General features: G+C 36.5%; 2 protein-coding genes across 2 annotated transcripts in view; both read left to right on the top strand.

Annotated features, from left to right (window-relative positions):
• Positions 1–825: 825 nt before the first annotated feature.
• On the top strand, positions 826–5,069 carry slc18a3a (solute carrier family 18 member 3a). The gene has a single exon (XM_028792736.2). The coding sequence runs from the start codon at positions 1,560–1,562 to the stop codon at positions 3,105–3,107; it is 1,548 nt and encodes a 515-aa protein (XP_028648569.1). The 5' UTR covers positions 826–1,559; the 3' UTR covers positions 3,108–5,069.
• A 1,284-nt stretch (positions 5,070–6,353) lies between these two features.
• chata (choline O-acetyltransferase a) overlaps positions 6,354–25,379 on the top strand; it is a 39,382-nt gene continuing 20,356 nt past the window's right edge. Inside the window, exons 1-6 of the mRNA XM_028793424.2 lie at positions 6,354–6,479; positions 9,365–9,556; positions 11,502–11,620; positions 16,467–16,520; positions 17,165–17,345; positions 24,879–25,056. Of these exons, the coding sequence (XP_028649257.1) occupies positions 6,417–6,479; positions 9,365–9,556; positions 11,502–11,620; positions 16,467–16,520; positions 17,165–17,345; positions 24,879–25,056 (787 nt within the window). The 5' untranslated portion in view covers positions 6,354–6,416. The remainder of the gene's footprint in view (positions 6,480–9,364; positions 9,557–11,501; positions 11,621–16,466; positions 16,521–17,164; positions 17,346–24,878; positions 25,057–25,379) is intronic.

Raw genomic sequence — 25,379 nt, 5'->3', positions numbered from 1 at the left:
TGCAAAACGTTCTTAGGAGCAGCTACTTTCAGGCACTTCTGACATTATGTATTTATTAATTTAGTTGAGTTTTCTCGATTGTTCATACATCAACTTTTTTACGCCTCTATCATTACAGGAGCCTATAGACAGCTGGAGCGTATCCCTGCAGGTCAAAGCACAAGGCAGGAACCATCCTATACGGGACTCGGAATCGGGTCTATGGCACGAAGCAACCCTGAACAGGACACCAGTCCCGTCCATCTCCATCATTCACACGTATGAAAAATCGCCATTGTTATTTCTGTTCTAAAGCTTTGCAAGATAAAAGAAGTTAGATGGACAAGACGAAGTCGCGGAGCTGACTGAATTTACCTTTAAAACACTGCGGCATAACATCGATAGTAAACTTGAAATGGATGCACTTTATAATTTTGCCATTTCAAAATATCGCTTGCCGTTTTCCTGTTGTAGCAAATCCGTGAAATTCTCACAAACCTCAGCAGGTCACATTTTACAAGGATAAATACATCAAAGGAAATAACCACCCAAGCATTTTAGTGATTGATGTTGAGAGGTTGCGAGTGATGTATTATTTATGCTGTGATTCTGAAATAACAAAACAGAAAACTTTTTTTTTTCAAACGTGACTGCCACTAAAAACAGAGTCCAGTAAAGTACAAGCTAAAGCAGACCGACGTTCATATTCTACACATTGCTAATGTAAGCTGTTTGATATCATATACGCTTATTAAAGCTGTTTTAGTCTGCCAACTGAAGCCGCATGTGATTATGCGACTCTTTTGCGTCTTCACGGGGCAAGCAGCACAGCCCTACGGTCCGCTCGGTTGTTATTGGGTAAGGTTCAGCCATGTGTTAATTTAGCATAAAAGACGCATCTGTTGAAGGAACCACTGGGGCTTCAGCTGAAACTGCGTCACCGCACATTGAAAAAGGAGGAAGAAAAAAAAAAGCTATCTGATCAACAAACATGTAACACAAACCAAGCCAATGGTAGCAAAATCAGAACTGGTGATCTCGGCTAAGAGCTGAGAACAGATCTGTCAGTGTTACAGGTGGCGGACGATATGAATTTACGCAGAGCAGATAACGGATTTTTTCAGTGACTTGTAAAGTAAGAAATCAGCTGAACAATTTCCCGGGATGGAAAATATACAAGTCGAAGAATAAATCTGGGTGATCGACGATAAAGCAACATACTACAGGACGCCGTAACTCAAAAGTTGTGCCCCAGAAGCAATCGAAGGGGCAGGAGGACTTAAGTCCAAAGAGAAAACCGCATCATGATGAGCTGTTTGATAACAGAAAAGTAACCAAAGCTATGAAGAAATTCAGCGAAGGCATATCCGAAAAAGGGCAAACTGAAAGAAAGAAAGGGCGGAAGAGAAGCTGATGATCTAAATCTCGACGCTCCTCAGCCATTAGCGGATAAGTAAGTGAACTGACTAAATATCCAGTCTAGCGTAAAAGCTGATAATTCCAAAGACAGTACTGAGGATCGGGACCTTTCGGTACGGCTGTGGAGAAAAGTTTCAGAAATTAACGGAAAAAATACAGCCATGGCTTCGGAAGAGACCACCGGTTTAGCAAAATCTGCTGCTTTGAAACTATCGGAGATGGGCGAAAGAACTAAACAACTAGGTACTGCTATGCAGGATCCTAACCGTCAAAGACGACTTATTTTGGTGATTGTCTGTGTGGCCCTTTTACTTGACAATATGCTATACATGGTTATTGTGCCGATTATGCCAGACTACCTTAAAATTCTAAACATCACCTCTTCCAGCACTTCCAAGAACAGTACCAGCAAACACTCGGGGGAAAACAACGACTTGAAGATAGGGATACTCTTTGCCTCGAAAGCCATTCTGCAGTTACTCGTGAACCCTCTAAGTGGCACATTCATAGACAGGGTTGGATATGATATACCGCTTTTTATAGGACTTATTATCATGTTTTTTTCTACTTGCTTATTCGCTTTTGCGCAAAATTACCTGACTTTATTTGTTGCAAGGAGCCTCCAAGGACTGGGGTCCGCTTTCGCAGACACATCCGGTATTGCTATGATAGCTGATAAATACACTGAAGAATCCGAAAGAAGCCGAGCTTTGGGTATTGCTTTAGCGTTCATCTCTTTTGGAAGCTTAGTGGCGCCCCCTTTTGGTGGGTTTATGTATCAATTTGTGAATACATTTATGCCATTCATGGTGCTCGCCGGGATCTCTCTGATTGATGGCATTTTGCTAATGAGCGTCATGAAACCATTCACGAACAGGACTAGAGAAAACATGCCGGTGGGGACTCCAATTTACAAACTAATGATTGATCCTTACATTGCAGTCGTGGCGGGGGCACTAACTACATGCAACATTCCCTTGGCCTTCCTAGAGCCCACTATAGCCAATTGGATGGAAACGAAAATGGGGACCACAAACTTTCAAATGGGGCTAATCTGGCTCCCAGCATTTTTCCCCCATGTGCTGGGTGTTTATATCACTGTTAAATTAGCGGCATCACACCCTAACTACCAATGGTTTTACGGTGCGCTGGGCATGGTTATCATTGGAGCCAGCTCATGCACTGTGCCAGCCTGTAGGAGTTTTGGACAATTAATAGCACCTTTGTGTGGCATCTGCTTTGGTATAGCGCTAGTAGACACTGCCCTTTTACCAACCCTTGCCTTTTTAGTTGATGTGCGCCATGTATCTGTATATGGCAGTGTCTATGCTATAGCAGACATATCATACTGTGTTGCCTACGCCCTCGGTCCAATAGTTGCCGGGCAAATTGTTCATGATTTGGGTTTTGTCTCACTGAATCTGGGTATGGGTCTTGCCAATGTACTGTATGCACCCGCTCTTCTTTTACTTAGAAACGTGTGCCAAATGAAGCCATCTCATTCAGAAAGAAATGTCCTTTTGGACGAGGGACCTAAAGGTCTTTATGATACCATCAAGATGGAAGAGCGTAACGCAAAGAAAAAGGGGACTGGCACTTCTTCTAGTAACCACATGCCTGGCGACGAGAATGGCATTGATACTTATAATCAGCATCAGACAAGTGGATTCTTTTCAGAAGAGGACTCCTCCGGCAACGAATACAACTAATCTGGACTGAATAACATCTACTAATAGCTGGGAATGTACTGTCCATATGTACAGTATCAGCGTGCAATACCATCGTCACCTAACCTTGACATGACGTGAAAATTGTTTCCAACATTTATTATTTATTTTTTTGGATGTTTAACGTTAACACGTCATAAGGCAATGCAGATAATTTCGTTCAATCACATTTAATCAAATCTTGTAGTGACGGTCATTGTAGATGTTTCACTGGAGTATTGTGCAAAATTTACTAACGTTAAAGGTGTACGTACATATTATTGTATATCATTGTAAAAAGAACAATATGAAAATGTATTCCAACTATTTTTTGACTTATTAATAACGTATAATGAAAGGAATAATAAATATTGTAAATATCTATAGTGCCATTTGTACATTGAAACGACCTTTTGTCTGTTCTAGGGATAATATACGATTTGTAATCGTCATGCCAATAGATTTCATTGAAAAATGCAATATAAGCTTGATGAGAAGCGTTAAGAATCATATAACAGACAGAAGGTCGAACGTGAGTGCCAGCATGCTCATATCCTCTAGTTAATATTATAGAGACAACGCATAAACTGGGCAAAGGTAATTATCAAATATCAAAAAGACATACCTTTAAGGTTTACTATTGATCTGTATGTATACGGAAATATCATGTATGCTGAGTTTTAGCATCAATATCTGAATAATAATTAAACAGTTATCATAAATGAAATTCTGCGTCGATTTTATTTGCATATGACATTTACAGCAATAAAACTTCACAGTCGTTTCTGATATTCATCAAAACAGTATATGTAACTTGCTGTATTATTCCTTATAACGCAAAAAAAAAAAAAACGTTGTTTTGTTTTAATCATACTGGAAAGGGAATGATTTATCAGTATGTCTAAAATTAGATTTCTTCCAATATGATTGTACAAAATAAAAACAGAATGTTGTTGAATAAACCCATTCGAGCTGATGAACAAGCATGGCCCCACTGCATAACCCTAAAGTGGGATATTTTCTGTCTGAAACTGAATGACATATCATATCTAAGGTTTTATAGAGTCGATTATTATTTTAACTAACAACACAGTCTAACTTCCTTACATCCATTAGTCCAATTCTGCGTCGGCGGGGGGTTGGAACCCAACCTGGCAGCTTGCGCTAAATATAATGTAAGTGTCTCTATGTTAAATACTTAGTACCAAATTATAGCAATGCTGAATTACTCACACAGTTTTCCATTCCGGAAACGTACTTCTAAACATGAAACATTATAAGAATTTATACAGTAATAAACTATCTGCATTTTTGGCTGCGTAAAATGATACCAAATTCTTATTAGATATAACATATAAATAAAGATACGATTTATTTATTTATTTATTTTTGTAGCACTCCTCTCTGGGAAGTAAAAAAGTCCAGGTGGCACTGTCCATGACTTTTCACAAAGTTTTAAAAAACGAAAATAAAGGATTTACAGTATGTTGCATGCGAATTGCGAGGACATAACTCTCAGAGACACTTTCAGTGGCGTTTCATTTAAGGTTTCATTCGTATACTCAATATTCTGAATTACCTTTAAATATCCTGAGGGAATTACGTACTCTATTTATTTTCATTTTTTCTGCAAAGAGATACTTTTGAGGGAGCGACCGCCAGGATTCCTCACATTAATCCCCTGGGAAAATTGTGTGAGGTTGTTACTGGAGCCATTCATTGGCATTCTCTGCAAAAAAAAAAAAAAAAAATGGACTGTTTAAAAAGAGTGGGTGCCAACCGTAAACATCTAACTGATAAAAAGAACATTTAAAGGTTGCATGTGATGTGAGGAGCCTCAAATAACTTTTTATTGTACAGAAATATTTGCAGTTTTTGTTATTATATCTATTCTCATGAAATTAACACTGTTATTCCCGTGATTAACGTTACTCAATAAATAACACAGATGATGGCAATTACAAATTGTGTTGATTTATTACTGGGTGGGCGTATTTACTTCCATTGTACTTCGCACTATACACGACACACACACAAGCAGTTAAGACCTCCTGAATATATATACAGATTTATGTAAGAATTATGTTGGTCATTTTGATTCAGCTTATACCAATAAGGCAGCGTGTATTTAATTTCATTAAAGATCCGTAGTGTCTTTTGATCATTTTTAGCACATAGCTTATGAATGACACTACGTTGATCCAGAGTATTTCAAACACCATGGAATATTTTAAATGTACTAGTGATGTTCAAGTGAAAATGGAAAAAACAGACTCTAGTAAATGGCATTTGACTGCATGCTGTTATTAAAGTCATTTGCCGATTACCAATGATATCACAAAATAAGCAGAAGTGTCGGGTTAACTACTATATTTTACTGGTCGATCTCATTCGGATTTCCTTGCGCTCTTCTTCTATAATAACCCACTGAGCCCAGTTGCTCCTAAATAGTGGTGGGCTGGAAACCTGCACTGACACTGCGATTTCCACGAATGGAATGCAGCGGGAGGAGCCTCACTTCAAATGTCGCTCAGAGAGAGGAAAGGCATCTCTAACCACCTTGTCATGCTTGCTAAAGAAGTCCGAGCCAGCAAAGGATGAAACGGTGATGAAGGACATGACCGAATGGAGACATCCAATTGTGTAACTTACTGTCGCCTTTCTGATAAGGCTTCGTTGGTCCCCACCCTCCACGTAGTTATATAACTAATATGGAAGGAGCATTAACTTTCCACCTCTAGACAAAGTTGGATTTGCTCTCGCATCTAGGTAAGCCAAGTTTTTTTGAAAGCAACTGTTTTGCATTATAATTTGTAACATTTTCTGGCTAAATTCTATAATTTATCATACGCGTAACTGCCTTACAACTTTAAAGCCTGTTGCACACCTGAGGAATGCTTCAATGTGCACTTTTTTCACAATGAATTTATAGAACGACGGTATAATCAAGAAAATACAGTTGCTTCTGTAAAAGTTTTAAAATATAATATTTAACGCATTTATGAGTTATGCTTGCGAAATAGAAACCATCCTGTGATTTTATAACTCCTCATCTGCCAGACGCTATACTTTTGAACTATACCACGTTCGCCTTTAATATCTAAGTTCGTTAGTTAGAAAGCGCACGGAAATGATGCAACATGAAATGCTTGCCTAAAGTCAACTTTTGCGCTCTGTCTTTCTCTGTTTCATTATCTTTCTATCATTCGGTCTCTTTCTCTCTCTCTCTTTCTCTCCATGTGCAGGGAAGAACAGGCAGTTAAGACCTCCTGAATATCAGCTTTACTCATTCTGTGGTGTATATGCACGAAAATGCCCGTTCTAGAGAAACACAAGTCGGAACAAGAAAAGTCCAAAGTGCATAGGGAGAATTACGTAAATGAAACTTTTTTCATGTATTAAAATCAATCCATAATGGTTCTGAGATTTAAAAATTCCTGTTTTGGTCTCTGTTTTGAGATAGTTATCAGTTGTATTTATTGTCTATCTATCTATCTATCTATCTATCTATCTATCTATCTATCTATCTATCTATCTATCTATCTATCTATCTATCTATCTATCTATCTATTTTGTGTGTCTGTCTGTCAATCATCTGGTGGTTTGGTTTTCTGAGTATTTGAAATCATGAAATGTAATGGTTGTATGAAAAGATTGATGAATGAACTTCTACATGCTGACATTTTAAGTATAAGGCAATACTCATTCAGATTGTATTATTATCTATACTCCCTAGTTATCTAATGTAATGTTATTAACAAGTTATAGCCCTCCTGGCACAAGCCAATACAGGAAGGAATAATGCTTATGGCACAACAGAAACCAATTGATTTATCTGGGAACTTCATTTTATAATGAGTTTAAAATGTTTGCAAAGGAAGATGTTTACTTTGAAACGTTAACCAATTTCCTTCTCATAATGGAATCTCCGTGGATTCTTTGAGATAACTCAAAAACCTGTTATGCACAGCTTATGGAGTACGTTTTTCGTTGCCAAATCAGACTTCTTGCTTTTCTCTCAGACGGTTAATTGTAGTATTAGTTTAAAGTGAAGTGAGATTAAACGTTATTCTGCTATAGTATAGAAATTGCATAGGTTACTTTTTTATCAATGTAAAATTTTGGAAAGGTTGGGCACATACAAAAGTTAAAGACATGTAGTTGCCATAGTCTATGATTATTTCATATATAAATTATACCAGTTCAAGAGCAAAGGAGTGAACACCCGTCATCATTGTTATTCAAAGTATGCAGATACGGAAACTACGTTTTCTAGTAATTCTTAAAGATGAAGTAAAAAAGCTGTAAATTTAAGGCAGTTAGTGTGGTATAATAATACAGGGTAATGAAAACATAAAAAAATGAGACCAGAAGTAACATTATACCTATAATAATGCACTATTGTTATACTAAATATACTAAATAAAAGCATTATATTTGAATTAATGTTGGTAATATTATCATGTATTAAAGTAACAAACATAGTTAAATTTATATTCTTTGTTTTTGTTTGCCTTAGAATAATAATATTCTGTTACATTTCTGAAATAAATCACTAACAAATATTTCCGAATATTAACTTTGTGGTTTTACAAAGAAATTTTGAAAGCTTTTATTTAATACAGTGTACAAGGTAGAAAAGTGATTTTTACAAAGATGCTAACAATGTGTATAAGTAGGCAAGACATTATGCAATAAATAAATTGATTTTAGATACAGCGTTTCTGAAGGAATATATAATTAAATCATTAATCAAACCTTATAAAGCTAGAATTAAAGACGTTTAATTTACGAAACGAAAGAGTATTACTCCAGAACCAGCTACCCTCATGAAAAGGCATACTGACTGGGACTCTTGTCCATGGTACTGAACTTGCTTTCCTAACTTTGCACCGTTTTCTCGTGTAATGTGTGTTTATATTGTGGTGGGATATGCATGAAGTGACAGAAACTCTTCTATCAATCTACACTGTTTTATTCTGCCAAATTTTAACAGTAAACTAATTGTATGTCAGTTTTGTAATATGCATAACAATCCTTAAAAAACACTTAGCAAGAAATGCATGTTGTAAATCCATCCATCCATCCATCCATCCATCCAATGATTTTCTAACTTGCTTACATGGGTTAAAAGTGAGTGGAGTTCACATCCATCCTTAGCACATCAATACAAGAACCAACACTGGAAAGATTGCCAGTAAATCACAGGGCATATTCATTGTCATTAGTAACAATATTACCAATGAACATCTTTGGCAGAACTGCAATCTTGTCTCTATTTACACATTCTTAAATAATGTAGAATATTCCGTGTAATATATTTCTTGTACAAATTTACATTGGGTTTTTATTTACTAATGTAGTGTTGCTATAGGACACACACTTGATTTAGGGGTGTCAGTTACATTGTGTAAAGTACTGGATATTGTTCTCTAAACTGATACAGAGTTTACTGCAGATACATTGTTTAAACATGATACTATTAAGGTATAGATTTTTGACAAATGAATAAATCCTCAGTACTTCACCATAGGGGTTTTTGTTTAAATATGGCTTCAGCAAAGACTGTGGGTATAATTTTGTAATCTTTTCTCACAAAACAGTAGTACAAGTAAGACATAAGTTGTTGGTCCACATCATGAAAAAATTAAAAAATAAATATGCATTAAATTACTTCCCTTAGTGAACATCCTTCTTAATATTATGAAAATTTAAAAGTAATATTTTGAAAACTATAAAGCACATCCATCCATCCATTTTCCAACCCACTGAATCTGAACACAGGGTCACGGGGGTCTGCTGGAGCCAATCCCAGCCAACACAGGGCACAAGGCAGGAAACAATCCTAGGCAGGGTGCCAACCAACCACAGGACACACACAAACACACCCACACACCAAGCACACACTAGGGCCAATTTAGAATCGGCAATCCACCTAACCTGCATGTCTTTGGAATGTGGGAGGAAACCGGAGCGCCCGGAGGAAACCCACGCAGACACGGGGAGAACATGCAAACTCCACGCAGGGAGGACCCGGGAATCGAACCCAGGTCCCCAGATCTCCCAACTGCGAGGCAGCAGCGCTACCCACTGCGCCACCGTGCCGCCCAATAAAGCACATATTGCTATTTTTTATTTGAAAAATCTGGCTTTTAGGAAATATACATTTACCATTAAAGAAAAAAAGAGATTCCTTGGTCAATGCATGCATACAATTGTTCTTTCATAACTCAAAGGTTCACTTATTATATTATGAATAGGTGTTTCCAAAGCTGCCTGTGCCACCTTTACAACAGACCTTGGACATGTACCTGAAATGTATGAAACACCTGGTTACAGAAGAGCAATTCAGAAAGACCAAAGCTATCGTTGAGAAGTTTGCTGCTTCTGGAGGTTTGGGAGAAATTTTACAGCAAAGGCTACTGGAAAGACGAGAGAAAACAAAAAACTGGGTATGACTTTAATATTACTTAAATGCAGAACAAGACTCCACAGAAAAGAAATATTGAACAAGTTAGAAATCTATACTTTAAACCCATAAAACTGCTGAAAATAATCAGAAAAATGCTTCCATTACAAAAGTTAAAAATGTTATCCATATGACTGTTTTTTCCCTAGGGAGAAGGTTGGCCTTTTACAAAAACTCTTTAAGTTGACAGACAGACAGACAGATAGATAGATAGATAGATAGATAGATAGATAGATAGATAGATAGATAGATAGATAGATAGATAGATAGATAGATAGATAGATAGATAGATAGATAGATAGATAGATAGATAGATAGATAGATAGATATGGATTGAACACACCCAGAATGACAAAAAAAAATTGAAAGAAGGTAAACTTCTGAGTTGGCAGTCAATTAATTTAGGAAGTATTCATGGTGCCATATTGAAGACAGAATTAAAGCCTGATACTATTCAGATATGTGCTATTTTGCATTTTGAAAACATTCCATTCTGAGCTCAGCATATTTACTTATAAAAATAAAGGGAGCACATGTACAAATGCCCATTCACAAGCACACATAAGGTCAATTGTAACATATTCAGGCAATCTCTTTGTGAAAGGATTTTATGCACAGTTTAAAGACATGATTGAAAACTGCCTGGTGTTTTACAATACGTGGGTGTACTGCTTTTAGGTACTTAAACAGATGTATGGATGGTCAAATTCTGATTGGCATGTACAGTAAATTTAGAGCAATTTATATATAAAAGTAAGCCATCCTAGTTTATATATATGATTTACCTAGGAAACAATACAAGTACAAAATTACTTTACATTGGTATTGTAAAAGTATGCTGTTGTCATTTATTTATTTATTTAAGTCAGGGTATATTAATCTGAAATGAAACAGGGCAAAAAAGCAGAGAATCAGGATCTGTTCAAGAATATGGCACATACATTGTGCTAAATGACAGGTCAATGAGATACTGTCTATTGCATGATTTATCACATTTTAGGAAAGGCAGCATGTACCGTCTAATGACACAAACAGTAAATGTATTACTGCATGTCATCCACTGAGGTTCCAGGATTTAATTTGTGTTCTGGCAATCTGCAACAGAGTACTAAATTGACCTTGAGGGTCCCAATGGGCAAAAAAGGCAAATATATATTTGGGATAATTTAACCCACAGAGGCGTGGGCCTTCAGATGATTTGTGCTCAAAATAAGAATCGCTTATCTGTAAAGTAGGATAGTCACAATTAGTCATTTGGAATGCATAAGACAATCAGGAAATGGTACTATGCTAAAACATATTAAAAGAAACACAAAACTATAATCTACAAAGCAAAAATATGCAGACTATTTTCCCCAACATGATTAGGAAGAAATTGTGCAAATTAAAATCATGTAGAAATTGCTTCTTTGGACAGCATATTTTTATATGTACATGAATTTAATATTAACATAATCATGATCTGGACTATGCAGTATTTAAAAAGGTTAGATGTTATTTTGATAAAAAAAATAATAACTGCACTATTACATTGGTAGCAATAGGCACACTATGGGACAATAATGCATATCATAGCACATTCCCATCTGGCAAAGTTAAAGAACAGCTGTGGATTGCAGGAGAGAGCTAAAGAAAACAAAGCAAGAATGCACATCATCTATCTTAATGAATAATAAAAACAGCACAGATCTAAGTCAAAGCTGCAGTGCCGTCCTAAACTACACATCTATAGGATAACAAAGCAGACTTGAGTTAAATATTCCTAGCTCTTGTAAATGCTCTGTACATCAATCTGGTCTTTTTTCATTTAACTAAAATCATTAAGGGAATAAACAAACTGCCAGATACAACAGCGTATAGATCATAGTGCATTCAAAAGATATAACATGAGATGAAAACCAAATGTTTTTGTTTTTTTTTCTTTCTAGGTGTATGACTATTGGCTTGAGGACATGTACTTGAATAACAGATTACCACTACCTGTCAATTCCAGCCCTGCTATGGTCTTTCCACATCAGAAATTCCACAATCAGAGTGATTATCTCAGGTGATATTGCTAATATGTTTTCCTGAAACTACAAATGCATACATACAGAACTTTACTATTAAACACATGCAAGCTTTCAATATGCTCTAACAGCATAAAAATGTTTTAAATTAAAATGACTATCTAGGAAAATTAAGAATGAATAAATGTAGAACATAAATAAATTCAATTTATTTTGGCCAATTCACAATAGATATTGGCTATTGACTTGCCAAAATGAATCAATTTAACTATTGAAGAGCATTCCTAATTAGAGGCATGGCTAACCTCTGCTTCGGCATACATTTAGGCTGCCCTATTCAGTCCCTCTTAACAACCACATGAATCTCACTGCAAGCTATCAATCAATTAAACAAAGATAGATGAGACTACAGCCATAGTCAGGTTGGCCTATGGAGCAGTGTAATTCAAAACTGCACCACTGGATAAAAACAAAGCATTACTAACAGATCAAGCAGCAAGAAAATTAATGACTAATCACCTTCAGGGACAGAACAGGACAGAGTGTGATCAAATAAATAAGGGGATTTGTACCTTTGAAAAAGCAACCAGATAATGTATTTTGCTGTTAAACTACTGCTTTTGTCATGCCCTATTAAATTTGTCCCAATTCCTGCTGTCCTTTGTCTTTCATTTAAAAAGGGACATGTAGTTTTGTTGCAAAAAATGGCCTTTGAATGTGCATTGCTTTATAGAAAAATGCAAAAAAAAAAATACTTTAGCAGTTATTGGGTTTGCTTTTAATACCTATCTATGAATTAAATATTGTCTTTAAACTGGAGACTAGAACTAAAAGCATGCTTAGGTCTTTACCTACGATAGATAGATAGATAGATAGATAGATAGATAGATAGATAGATAGATAGATAGATAGATAGATAGATAGATAGATAGATAGATAGATAGATAGATAGAGAGATAGATAGATAGATAGATAGATAGAGTGCATCTGGAAAGTATTCACAGCGCATCACTTTTTCCACATTTTGTTATGTTACAGTCTTATTCCAAAATGGATTAAATTCATTTTTTTCCTCAGAATTCTACACACAACACCCCATAATGACAACGTGAAAAAAGTTTACTTGAGGTTTTTGCAAATTTATTAAAAATAAAAAAATTGAGAAAGCACATGTACATAAGTATTCACAGCCTTTGCCATGAAGCTCAAAATTGAGCTCAGGTGCATCCTGTTTCCCCTGATCATCCTTGAGATGTTTCTGCAGCTTAATTGGAGTCCACTTGTGGTAAATTCAGTTGACTGGACATGATTTGGAAAGGCACACACCTGTCTATATAAGGTCCCACAGTTGACAGTTCATGTCAGAGCACAAACCAAGCATGAAGTCAAAAGAATTGTCTGTAGACCTCCAAGACAGGATTGTCTCGAGGCACAAATCTGGGGAAGGTTACAGAAAAATTTCTGCTGCTTTGATGGTCCCAATGAGCACAGTGGCCTCCATCATCCGTAAGTGGAAGAAGTTCGAAACCACCAGGACTCTTCCTAGAGCTGGCCGGTCATCTAAACTGAGCAATCGGGGGAGAAGGGCCTTAGTCAGGGAGGTGACCAAGAACCCGATGGTCACTCTGTCAGAGCTCCAGAGGTCCTCTGCGGAGAGAGGAGAACCTTCCAGAAGGACAACCATCTCTGCAGCAATCCACCAATCAGGCCTGTATGGTAGAGTGGCCAGACGGAAGCCACTCCTTAGTAAAAGGCACATGGCAGCCCACCTGGAGTTTGCCAAAAGGCATCTGAAGGACTCTCAGACCATGAGAAAGAAAATTCTCTGGTCTGATGAGACAAAGATTGAACTCTTTGGTGTGAATGCCAGGCGTCACATTTGGAGGAAACCAGACACCGCTCATCACCAGGCCAATACCATCCCTACAGTGAAGCATGGTGGTGGCAGCATCATGCTGTGGGGATGTTTTTCAGCGACAGGGACTGGGAGACTAATCAGGATAAAGGGAAAGATGACTGCAGCAATGTACAGAGACATCCTGGATGAAAACCTGCTCCAGAGCGCTCTTGACCTCAGACTGGGGTAACGGTTCATCTATCAGCAGGACAACGACCCTAAGCACATAGCCAAGATATCAAAGGAGTGGCTTCAGGACAACTCTGTGAACGTCCTTGAGTGGCTCAGCCAGAGCCCAGACTTGAATCCGATTGAACATCTCTGGAGAGATCTTAAAATGGCTGTGCACCAACGCTTCCCATCCAACCTGATGGAGCTTGAGAGGTGCTGCAAAGAGGAATGGGCGAAACTGCCCAAGGATAGGTGTGCCAAGCTTGTGGCATCATATTCAAAAAAACTTGAGGCTGTAATTGCTGCCAAAGGTGCATCGACAAAGTATTGACCAAAAGCTGTGAATACTTTTGTACATGTGATTTCTCAGTTTTTTTAATTTTAATAAATTTGTAAAAACCTCAAGTAAACTTTTTTATGTTGTCATTATGGGGTGTTATGTGTAGAATTCTGAGGAAAAAAATGAATTAAATCCATTTTGGAATAAGGCTTTAACATAACAAAATGTGGAAAAAGTGATGCGCTGTGAATACTTTCCGGATGCACTGTAGATAGATAGATAGATAGATAGATAGATAGATAGATAGATAGATAGATAGATAGATAGATAGATAGATAGATAGATAGATAGATAGATAGATAGATAGATAGATAGATAGATAGATAGATAGATAGATAGATAGATAGATTTGCATTGAAGACAGTTTTGCACATGTGCTATATAAGCTTGTCTCTCTTGTTCAGCTTTAGGTCAGTACTTCTTCTCCCAACATATAGGTGGGCAACAAAACTAAAGATTTACAAACAAGAAAGAACTGGCAAAAGTAATCCATTCCCCATAAAATTCAGATACAGTAAATTCTCACTCCTTGACAGAGGCTCTGCATTAGGTGGTAATGATTAGAAAATAGTCTTATGCCTTGAATAAGAATTACATAGTAGCACGATATTATGTAATAAAAGGAAGGTCATCACGTGGAATGGTACAGAGCCTTGGCTACTGTCAGCTAGCTGCCGATTTTTCTCTGAGAGTGTTAAGCAGTGACAGATTATAAGATACAATCCTCATAAGGAGCATCCCTTGGAGGGTGTATTTCAAACTTGTTACGCTGGTGTCAGAAAATCATTAGCATTGAACAAACACTGTAAACTCCTGTACAAGTGAATGTTGAGGAATAGAAAAATCATCTTTTGGCAGTGCAGCACAGTGGTATTACAACCCATTCTTAAAGTGGCTCTTTGGGTAAAAGTAACTTTCCTTTAACTGAGTACATTAACTCTGTAATTCTACCGCTGTGCTTGAGGTCTGAGATGCACTTGATTTTAGGTTGTATACACTTTGGAGGCTAAGTTGTTATGAGTATTATGCAAATTTATTACATAGATGAAAAAAGTGGGCCGCCCTCCACCATGACTGGTTAAGTTAAGCGAAGCAGGGTATAAACTAAAATAAAGAACGGCCTTGTAAAAGTGAAGTACAGTGACATTAACACGCCATTTGGGAGTAATGTTCTTTTAGCTTTGAAATTACCTTTTTTCTACTCTGCACAGTTGTAAGTTTGATGCAAGAATTAACTTAATGTGAGTATGATGTGAAACTTTTAAATATATGCAGTGAAATACAAGTTAATTCCTATAAAGTTGTCTTTTACAATCAGCAAAATATAAAAGGAGCAAATGAGATTTTGATTTAAATTCAGGTATTTTGTAATTTACTGCATGAACAATGGGTACAGTATGTTTGTTAGGTAAATGATGTGCCACTAATAAGATAAACCAAAGAGCATTTTTAAAGATGTGAACATGAAAAAAAAAACGTATGGAAAATGTTGCAAGATTAAGAATTTCTGATAGCTTGATTAGGATAAAAATGTTCAACATGATTATTTTTTCATTTGTTTGCTACTGAAACATAGAAAAAGATTAAATTGCAGAAAAGAAGTGAAATCTGTATTTACATTTGTTTAAATTGACAATCGGTTACATTTAATAGCTTTCAGTGTCTTCCTCATAATGCTTCCTAAGTCTTTAAATAAAGCTGTAAATTTAACACATTAACAAATCTGCTGTTTTATTGAAATTTATGAATACTCTGCTTTTGTTTAAGGAGTTGGGTTGACAACCACAAGGTTGCAGGTTAAATCCCCAACATTGAACAATTGCATGCCTTTATGAGAGCCACTTATCCTGCCTGGTCTCCATTACAGAAATAAGAAACAGTGGAACTGTGTGAGTAATTGCTTTGGGATGGTATTACCTCTTAAAAAATCTATTTTAAATTATATAAGTATGGCTAAAATTGTTAAAAATGCTAAAAAAAAATTAAGATACAATGTTCTAATTTCTCAAAGCAATGGTCAATACTTTAAGATTTTTAATGCTTTCTGAAAATGACTATAAGAAAGTATTTAAGCATTCTTTCCCAAAAGCTCTGATCAAATGTTAGACATTGATGCACATTTAAAGGCAGAGGGAACTGGGAGCATATGTTGTGGCCCAGGTTCTATTTATGCTTTTGTCTATTCAACTATGAAAATACCTACTATATTCCTGGACCTCCATTACCAACCAAAAGGATTTTATGGGGCCCATATATCTTTCATTAATGGCATGTTAAGTTAAATTGATTAATTCTTTCAGCTGGTGTCATGCACTAAGAAAGTATTCAATTTATCATAACTCAGTTAAAAGCTGTAAAGCATCTGCTAAACTGTTTGTATTATTCATACAATTACAACAAAATGAGACAGCAAGCAGATGATGAATTAAAATAGAGTATTTCAACAATTAACTAACCCCCCAATCTTATTTTTCAGGTTTGCTGCACATCTTATATCAGGAGTCTTAGATTATAAAGCACTATTAGATGCGTAAGTGATATTTTTGTTTTCTGCCTTTTTAATAATTATCTTTATTTTTTAAATATACATTTTCACAGGCTTATTTGGTGCAAACATTCAGTTAAGATTACGTTTGATCCCTATTTCATTCATTTATTTGAATAAAATAAGAAAAGTTCTCCACCAGACCAAAAGAACATACACTATTTAAGTTGGAACGGCATTAATGATGAACGACCCCTGCTTGGGATGCAAGCTGTGTTAACCTGATGGCAGCGTTTTTTAGTTTTAGACCAATAACTCAATTTGGAATGAAAACGTGCCATAACACAATTAAGGAACCATGTTGAGATCTTAATTAACAGAATTTAGCTTTATTCATTAAACAAGCTGACAATCCAGGATTATGGATTACTTGGCAGTACAGGTCTGTCTCTTTTGCAGAGGTTTTCCGGGAGAAATATCTTTGTCATCTGCCATACGAGGGGGTCCTTTATGTAACCTTTTACTGTATACAATATACAGCAAGCATAAGCATAATTAATGCTTAAAAGGCATTCTAATGCAGTGTGAAATAAGCATAATTAGTTAAGGCAACACCTACTCAATAATTGTAGGGAGTGCATGACTATGTAACGATGTCGTAAACAGTAAAATGTTCATTCTCTTCACAGACATGCCTTACCACCTGACTGTGCACGAGGGCAGCTAGCTGGCACTCCACTTTGCATGGAGCAATATTACAAACTCTTCTCCTCCTACCGCCTTCCTGGTTGCAAGAAAGATACGCTAGTAGCTCAGAAGAGCAGCATCATGCCAGAGCCAGAACATGTCATTATTGCTTGCAAAAACCAGGTCAGAATATTCTCATAATGAACTCTTTTGCAATGCAATATTGATATTACTGTTTTTTTTTTCAATATGCAGGAAACAGTAAGAAGTTAAGCAAAAATGACACCATTTATCACAACATCCATAATGGCTGACACGGTACAATACCCTAGTACTACAATATGCAGGAAAAACAATGTGTTTGACCTTTGTGATTCCCCATGCCAGACTGCCATAACTGCAAAGGATCCTTACAATTTCTGGAGATAAGTGTAAAGGGGCTTATTTGATGCAAAATAGTGATCTTCATCAGCGATGTAAATAAGCAAATCAGCTGTAGTATAGGGAAATATCATTTAGGTCAATTTAATTAGGTTTGGACCTAATTGTAATCACAAGACATTTAGCATTTTGAACGGTTGACTGTATCAAATAAAATATTTGAATAATATCTGCATAATTTATTCATTTTAGTTTAACATCCAAATTCCATGAGCGTAAAACTTGCCAGCAATATCTTGATTCCTTACCTGCTAAAAATTTGCTGAACTAATCATGTCAGATTTATGAATATGCAGCGTAAAATACATTCTTGGAATTAGACATTATTGTAGCTATAGAGAAAAAGAGTATTTCAAAAATAATGAATATATGAACAAAAATTGCAAGTCATTGAATGCCTAAGAAAATGACATATTGAAGTCATTACCAAAATTTTCTTATTTTCCTCAGCACTTTCCACTGATAGCTTTATAATCTCTTTAAGGTTCAGGAAAAGCCTTTATATGTAATTAGTTGTAAAAACCAGGGCACTATCAGTGTTATAGTCTCCTTTGAACAATAAGACTAGAAGCACAAGAGCAGCTTATCTATATACTGTTGGTTTGCCTAAAAGCTTAAGCAAGCTTCTCCATTTCTATTGTTTGCTTTTGTTTTTTCTATACATTTCCAACATGATTTTGTATTGTGTAGATCAATGCCAAATTAATTATATCAGAAACACAAAGTAGGCTGATATCATTACAAAGCTTTTACAAAACTGCTGTCACTGACAACTAAGAGAAGGACGGCTGAGAAATTAAATGGGTTTTATTAAGAGAACATATCACTAGAAATAAATTCACTCTACCTTAAGCCCTCTCTCGGGTGAAACAGAAGATCTAACTATGTTGTTACTGATTCAATTTGCCAAGTCATGTCTGGAAAGCCTCAGCAGGAGACAAAAGCAATGCAGCACTGCAGAATATCAAACAGAAATTTGTTCTCTATATCTTTTCCATGTGTCGTAGTTATAGTTCTTTGGAGCTGAGTGTTGCTTTATTATTACTTTATTCCAGTTGTCTTTATTTTTAGTAGGTTCTGATTGTATATAGACATGTATGTACGCACATACAAATGGAGTCTTAGAATGTATTTAAATTCCAGAAAACTTCTGCAAAGTTTACCAGTCCCTACTGATTAACCTTCCCAAACTGGCATCCATCCATCCATCCATTTTCCAACCCGCTGAATCCGAACACAGGGTCACGGGGGTCTGCTGGAGCCAATCCCAGCCAACACAGGGCGCAAGGCAGGGAACCAATCCCGGGCAGGGCGCCAACCCACCGCAGGACACACACACAAACATCCACACACCAAGCACACACTAGGGCCAATTTAGAACCGCCAATCGACCTAACCTGCATGTCTTTGGACTGTGGGAGGAAACCGGAGCACCCGGAGGAAACCCACGCAGACACGGGGAGAACATGCAAACTCCACGCAGGGAGTACCCGGGAAGTGAACCCAGGTCTCCTTACTGCGAGGCAGCAGCACTACCACTGCGCCACCGTGCCGCCCTCCCAAACTGGCATGTTGAGATGTTTTCTCCTTAGTAGTATTGGCCTATCTATTTTACAGAGGTTTCCTTAAGAAATCGGTTTTCATTGTGGTGGTATCTGTCAGGTAATCTTTCACTGTATACTGTATATGTACAGTGCATTCAGAAAGTATTTACCATATATACTCGCGTATAAGTCGGGTCTTGAAACCCGAAAAATCGATCATAAAATCAGTCCCTGACTTATACTCCCGTTCAAAAATATGACACTTAATTTTCTTGCTTCCTCCAATCTCACACCAGTTTCTCAGACACATCAAATTTTGTTGCAGCAGCGCAGTTACCAATTTCTTTAGCCACTTGAACTACTTTTAATTCTAAACCAGCTTCATATTTTCTTCTGATTGTAGTTAAGGGATGCTCTTACGATGAAGGTGTATGAGGGTGTGAGATACAAAAAACACGAAACAGTGCAAACGTCGCTTCAGAATAATTCAGGTATTACCATGTGTCACATAGGCACAATACATAGAAAAAGAGGCAGTGTGCTCATGGTTACTCTCTCAGGTGGGCGTTAGCATATCAATCTCTTGGACCAATAGCGTGAGTTTTCCGCATTCGACTTATATGACAGACATTGTAAAATATTGGAAATTATATGGTAAAATCAAGCCCCAACTTGATTTAAATGCGAGTATATAAGGTAGATCTCTTTTTTACATTTTGTTATGATGTTGCTTTATGTTTATTGTTTAAATTCATTTTTTCCCTCATCAAGCAACACTCAATACCACAAAAAGACAAATGGAAAATAGGATTTTTGAAATTTTTGCAAATATACTAAAAATAAAATATAATAGGGTCTAAATACTTTCTGAATGCACTCTATATGTACACACATACATATATATGAGTGTATACATAGTGTGAGTGCCATGGAGCACAGACAAGTATCCCAGCTGGACGACAGCATGACCTCCTGCCTAGTCTGGAGGTGCCAGGGGGCAGAAGCCGGAGGCCAGAAGTAGTTCCATCCCCTATATGTTAGGTGGCAGTGGTCCACCATAGGCATCCCAGCTTGCACAGTTTGCAGGGGTTCATGGGAAGTGGAGTACGGAAGTGCAGCCCTGTGGGGGTCCCTAGGTGCTGCAAAGGGACACTGTCAGGGGAGGACTGCCATGGTTCCAAAATAACCCAGAAGTGCTCCCCACAAATCATGCCAGGTCATTGGAAGCCATTCTGGGTCCAGCATAAAAGGAGCCCACTTCCTTACCTTGGTGAGTCAAAGCTGAGAGACAGCTCAACTCGAAGCAGAAGGAGAGGCCAGAGTTTTCATTGTTTTTGTATTATTATTGGCTGTGTCCATTGTAGAAGGTGCTTGGTGGATAAAAAAATACATTATTTACGTCCGTGATTGTGTTGGTCATTGCTGGGTCTGGGGCTTAGTGGAGCCCCCTACGGGTCACAAAAATGCAAATTTGTTAATTGCAGTATTCCTATAATACTGTACATACTGTAGCTGATGTTTTCTTTTTGCAGCATTCTTGCTATTTTTGTTTTTGTAATTAATTATTGTACTCTAATCTTTTTTATTGTAAAGTACAGTGTGGGACTTTATGGGACTTTGGGGTGCCTTTCAAAGCTAATAGAACCTGTATGTATGGGATAGCCTTCATTTGAACCAATGGGGAGTTGATATATTGGGAATTATATCATGGAATTGAATAGTTAAAGGAAATTTCACTTTTTTTTAAAGGAACTATTTAACATCAGGCTAAGTGGAGGACTGAGTTACAGAGAAGCTAGAGGGACAGATATTTTTATGTTTTCATAAAGAAATTTGATATTTGCAGTTAAAGATGGCAAGGGGATGAAGTTTGTTAAAAGTAATGCTTTATGGTCTGAGTAGCCCTTATGCATGCTATAGGTATTGCAAGTACATAAGCTAGATGTGTAGCCTAAGTCCAATTAATGACTATGTGAGTAGATAGGAAAATTAATATTTTGCACCAAGTCAAAACAATCAGAAAGACAGAAATTCTTTTGAGATCTTGTACTTTTAAAATCAAGATTGCCTGAGAAAGTGAACTTTAACTAAATTAGTAATTGAGGCTACTTAATAAAGTCCAATTGTATTTTAGAGGATGATAAAGAACAATAAGGATGATATTATCACAATTTATTATCAGTTTTAGGGAAACAAACTCAAAGGACAGTCAGTATTCACTGGGTATTCTTTTGCTATTCAATTAAGTTAACATGAACTGCCGCAATTAAAAACACAAAATCATTAGATTCTTGACATGTCTGAGTTAAGCATAGCATATTAAGATTAAAGACTAAGATTAATTCGGACAGTACCGCTTCTTACCTTTGATAGGCCTTCTGTTAAGCAATTATTGTGCACAAATCCATATTCCACATTTGGAAGTTATCTCAAAATAGCAAAGCTTTGGTACATTGACACTCTTGTAATAAAAAAAGAGGAAAGGATGGCATACTTTTAAACAAACTGTGTCGATCAGCTTTGCAGACACAATGTCAACGTCTCAATAAAACTGGCAAAATTCAACATATAGCAGGAGTTCAGAGATGTGATTAATGTTCAGATTTTTATCCCAAGAAGTCTGTCTATATTCCATATTTTCTAATTATCAGAGTGTATAGATTGTTGAATATGTAGGCTCTATGGTTGCTATTGTGATTATAACATAAGTTTCACAATGTTGCAGAAGAATATATTGTATATACATTAAAACCTAGAACTGTTAAATTTAAATTTAGAAACTCAGCTTATGAGTAAATGTCTTCAAGAAGCAAACCAGGATGAAATGTAGGTATTGAAACATATAAGGAGAAGTGAGGTGAACTTCATATAATGCAGGTCAAGTACATTCAAATATTTAGAAGCAATGGCTACTTTAAAAAATTCTCAATGAATGAATTCCATCCATCCATCCATCCATCCATCCATTTTCCAACCCGCTGAATCCGAATACAGGGTCACGGGGGTCTGCTGGAGCCAATCCCAGCCAACATAGGGCACAAGGCAGGGAACCAATCCTGGGCAGGGTGCCAACCCACCGCAGGACACACACAAACACACCCACACACCAAGCACACACTAGGGCCAATTGAGAATTAAAAACGAAATTACAGAGGAAAGCAAAGAACACTAATGAAAATTCAAACATCAGTTCTAAGCTTCAGTTATCAGTAACAAGAGAGCATACAACATGAAGTATATTAAGAAATGCAAGAGGAAATAAAGTATTTGGAAAAGAAAGTATAAAATGCTCTTAATTCTTATTTTTACTTGTTTTAACTTGTGATGAAAATGGGAGTTCCAGAGCAACTGCAGGGAATTTACTGATGTACAAAAATGACTTTGGGGTAACAGAACTTCAGAATGTTAGAAAGGCTTTTAATAAGAATGGGATATTAAGCCCAACAAAGCTAAATTCTATCAATGTGATTTCTCCAAGATAACATGAAGTTGAGTTGTAAAGGTCCCTAAAGCCCTAACCTCTACCGCACTATTCCATGTATCTATATTCTCTTTGTGAAGAAAAACTTTATAACATTTGTGCAAAATTGATCCTAAACAAGTTTCCATCTGCACCCCCGTGTTTTTGTTGAGAGTAAAAGTCTGCACTAATTCTTTTCATAATTTTAAACGCTTAATCATATCACCACTTAATCTCTATTTATTTAAACTAATAATATTCAGCTACTTCAATTCCTCCTCATAGTTCATTCTTTTCAGTCCTGGAATAAGCGTAGTCACTTTTCTGTGGAATATTTCTACCACTGCTTGGGTCTTTTGTAAAGTGGAGATTACAGCTGCCAATAGTACTGCAGGTGAGGCCTCACCAGTGTTTTATACAGTATAAACCTTCTTTGACTTGAACTCTACACAACATGTTGTGTAACCTAAAATTCTATTAGTGTTCTTAAAGGCTTCTGTACTCTGATTGGATGTGGAGACAGATGGATCCAACACAATTCCAGCTAGTGATGCAACGGAAGTATAGCTATACAAAAATAAAGAAATTCAATACAGCACATCAGTCCTCATTTGTCAGATCCTAGAAGGTAACATGGTTAAGTTCATGGAAACAACTATTACAATCATGTCTGAGAAACTATCAGCATTAGTTTGGACACAGATCATGGAATAGGCACAAAAGCATTACAGGCACAGATCAGTACATATATTATTTATCTAAATTTTCAAACATCTTTTGGAAATATAACAAATGAGAGATTGGTGATGACCTAAGAACTCAGTAGTTGTAAATCAGTAAACCTAACTGTGTTGTCACTGTTACGGCTAATATAAATTTAATCTTTCTATTTGTTAAAGACAAATTGGTTCTGAGATTTCTGAGTTAAGGAAGACATAGGTTGGAAGGTAAGAGAGCTCTAATTATTAATCATGGTGTTGGTAGTGGGCAACATGCTGCATGATAATTGGTACATACAAGTAAGAATTTCATTGTACTATGGATACATGGCAACAATGACCACATAAACATATAAACTACATGAAGAATAAATTCCAGGTGCAGTGTACAGATGGGTGTAAAATTCAGACCACTTAATAAACAAGTTATGGTTTAGGTAACTTTTTCCAAATTAGTTAATGTTACAAGTGGGGTCCTACATGGGTCCATTTGGGGGTCTGCTCTTTTTTAATGATATTAGTGATCTAAAAAAGAATGTAACTAACACACTGATTATATTTGCCAGTTACACAAAACCATGTTGATTAATATATAACCTAGAACTAGTGTTGCTAAATCATCACAGGAGAATAACAGAAGGAGCTGAATCTTGTCAGTTGAGCTACCAAAGACTAAGTGGTGTCGTGATAAGAATGTTTAAAATTATGTAGAAAACTGGTATGGTACTGCAGACTCAAGCATTGTTTGTACAAGAAGAATTTAAGCAAGAACACGGGACAAAGATGGCAGATGCTTAAGGATGAATTGCACACAAAAAATACAAAGTATTTGTTTCCAGAGAGAACTGAATATAAATGCAAGAACCTACTGCATTGTGCTGTACACAGTAATACTTTGGGGAAATTCAAATATCAAGTTGACTTTTTTCCCCTAGTTGAATTGGAATTGGCGAGCTAGATTAGGATGAATGACCTTTCAGGACTTATTCTGACTAAATTAAGAAAAGCAAAATACAAATAATTATTATGGAGCTTCTTGGTATCTGAAAAGTCCCTGTTGCAAAGCCAAAAATGTGTGGCTTGTGTTTTTTATTCAATTTTCATTTGCCATTTATTACTGGTAAGGACCACTGACTTAATTTGTTTAAGACAGTTAATAATGATCAGTTGTCAGAAGGGCAACAATGGACTTACCACAGCAGCCAACCTTTTAATGCTGAAAGCCCTACAGTACCAGTGATGTTACTAGGATGCCTTTCTGAAATAGGAAATTAGATGTGTAGGGAGGGCAACAAAATAGCAAAATAAGCTAAATTTTTATTTGAATTGATTTTTTAATCGGATGGGTAAGATGACCCTTTTGGGTAAGTACTGCTGTTCCCATGCCCACCCATAGTCACACTCCTGTTCAGTACCTTTAAGAGAATAATATTATTTATTATATTATTTTAAAAGTAAGGCTTATTTGCAAGGAATTAAAATAAATAGACCTGAAAACTTTAATTTGTTCTGTTTGAATTGTAATTTTTCTTTTGTATCTTTTCTGGTGTAGTTTTTTGTTCTAGATGTTGTGATCAATTTCCGACGTCTCAATGAATCAGATTTATTTACCCAGCTGGAAAAAATAGTTAAAATGGCAGCAAATGAACAGGAGCGACTCCCACCCATTGGTCTGTTAACAACAGATGGAAGAACTGAATGGGCTAAAGCAAGAGAAGTTATCATGAAAGGTTAGTTACAGCAGAAAAATTGTTAATACATGCTGCATGTGTTTGTTGCAAGACGGATCCACCTCTGATATTATTTTCAAAATTACATTTTATATGGTGTCTCTCTAATTTTTTTTTAAAGCGTTCATATTTCAGACCAATCTATAGTCATTTTGTGAAGTGCAACCACATGGCAGCATTTTGGTCAATTTCTGCCTTGTTAAGGTCGTCCTTCAAGATAATGATGAACTGACAATGGTAGAGATGCAAAATCTAATAAGTGCAAACAAAATGCCAACTTGAAAATGCAAACCAGCACATTGATTTTATGTTGCATACCATTA

This window comes from Erpetoichthys calabaricus, chromosome 2, assembly GCF_900747795.2.
Source record: "Erpetoichthys calabaricus chromosome 2, fErpCal1.3, whole genome shotgun sequence".
Lineage (NCBI taxonomy): Eukaryota > Metazoa > Chordata > Cladistia > Polypteriformes > Polypteridae > Erpetoichthys > Erpetoichthys calabaricus.
This window is presented reverse-complemented; position numbering and strand designations above follow the sequence as displayed.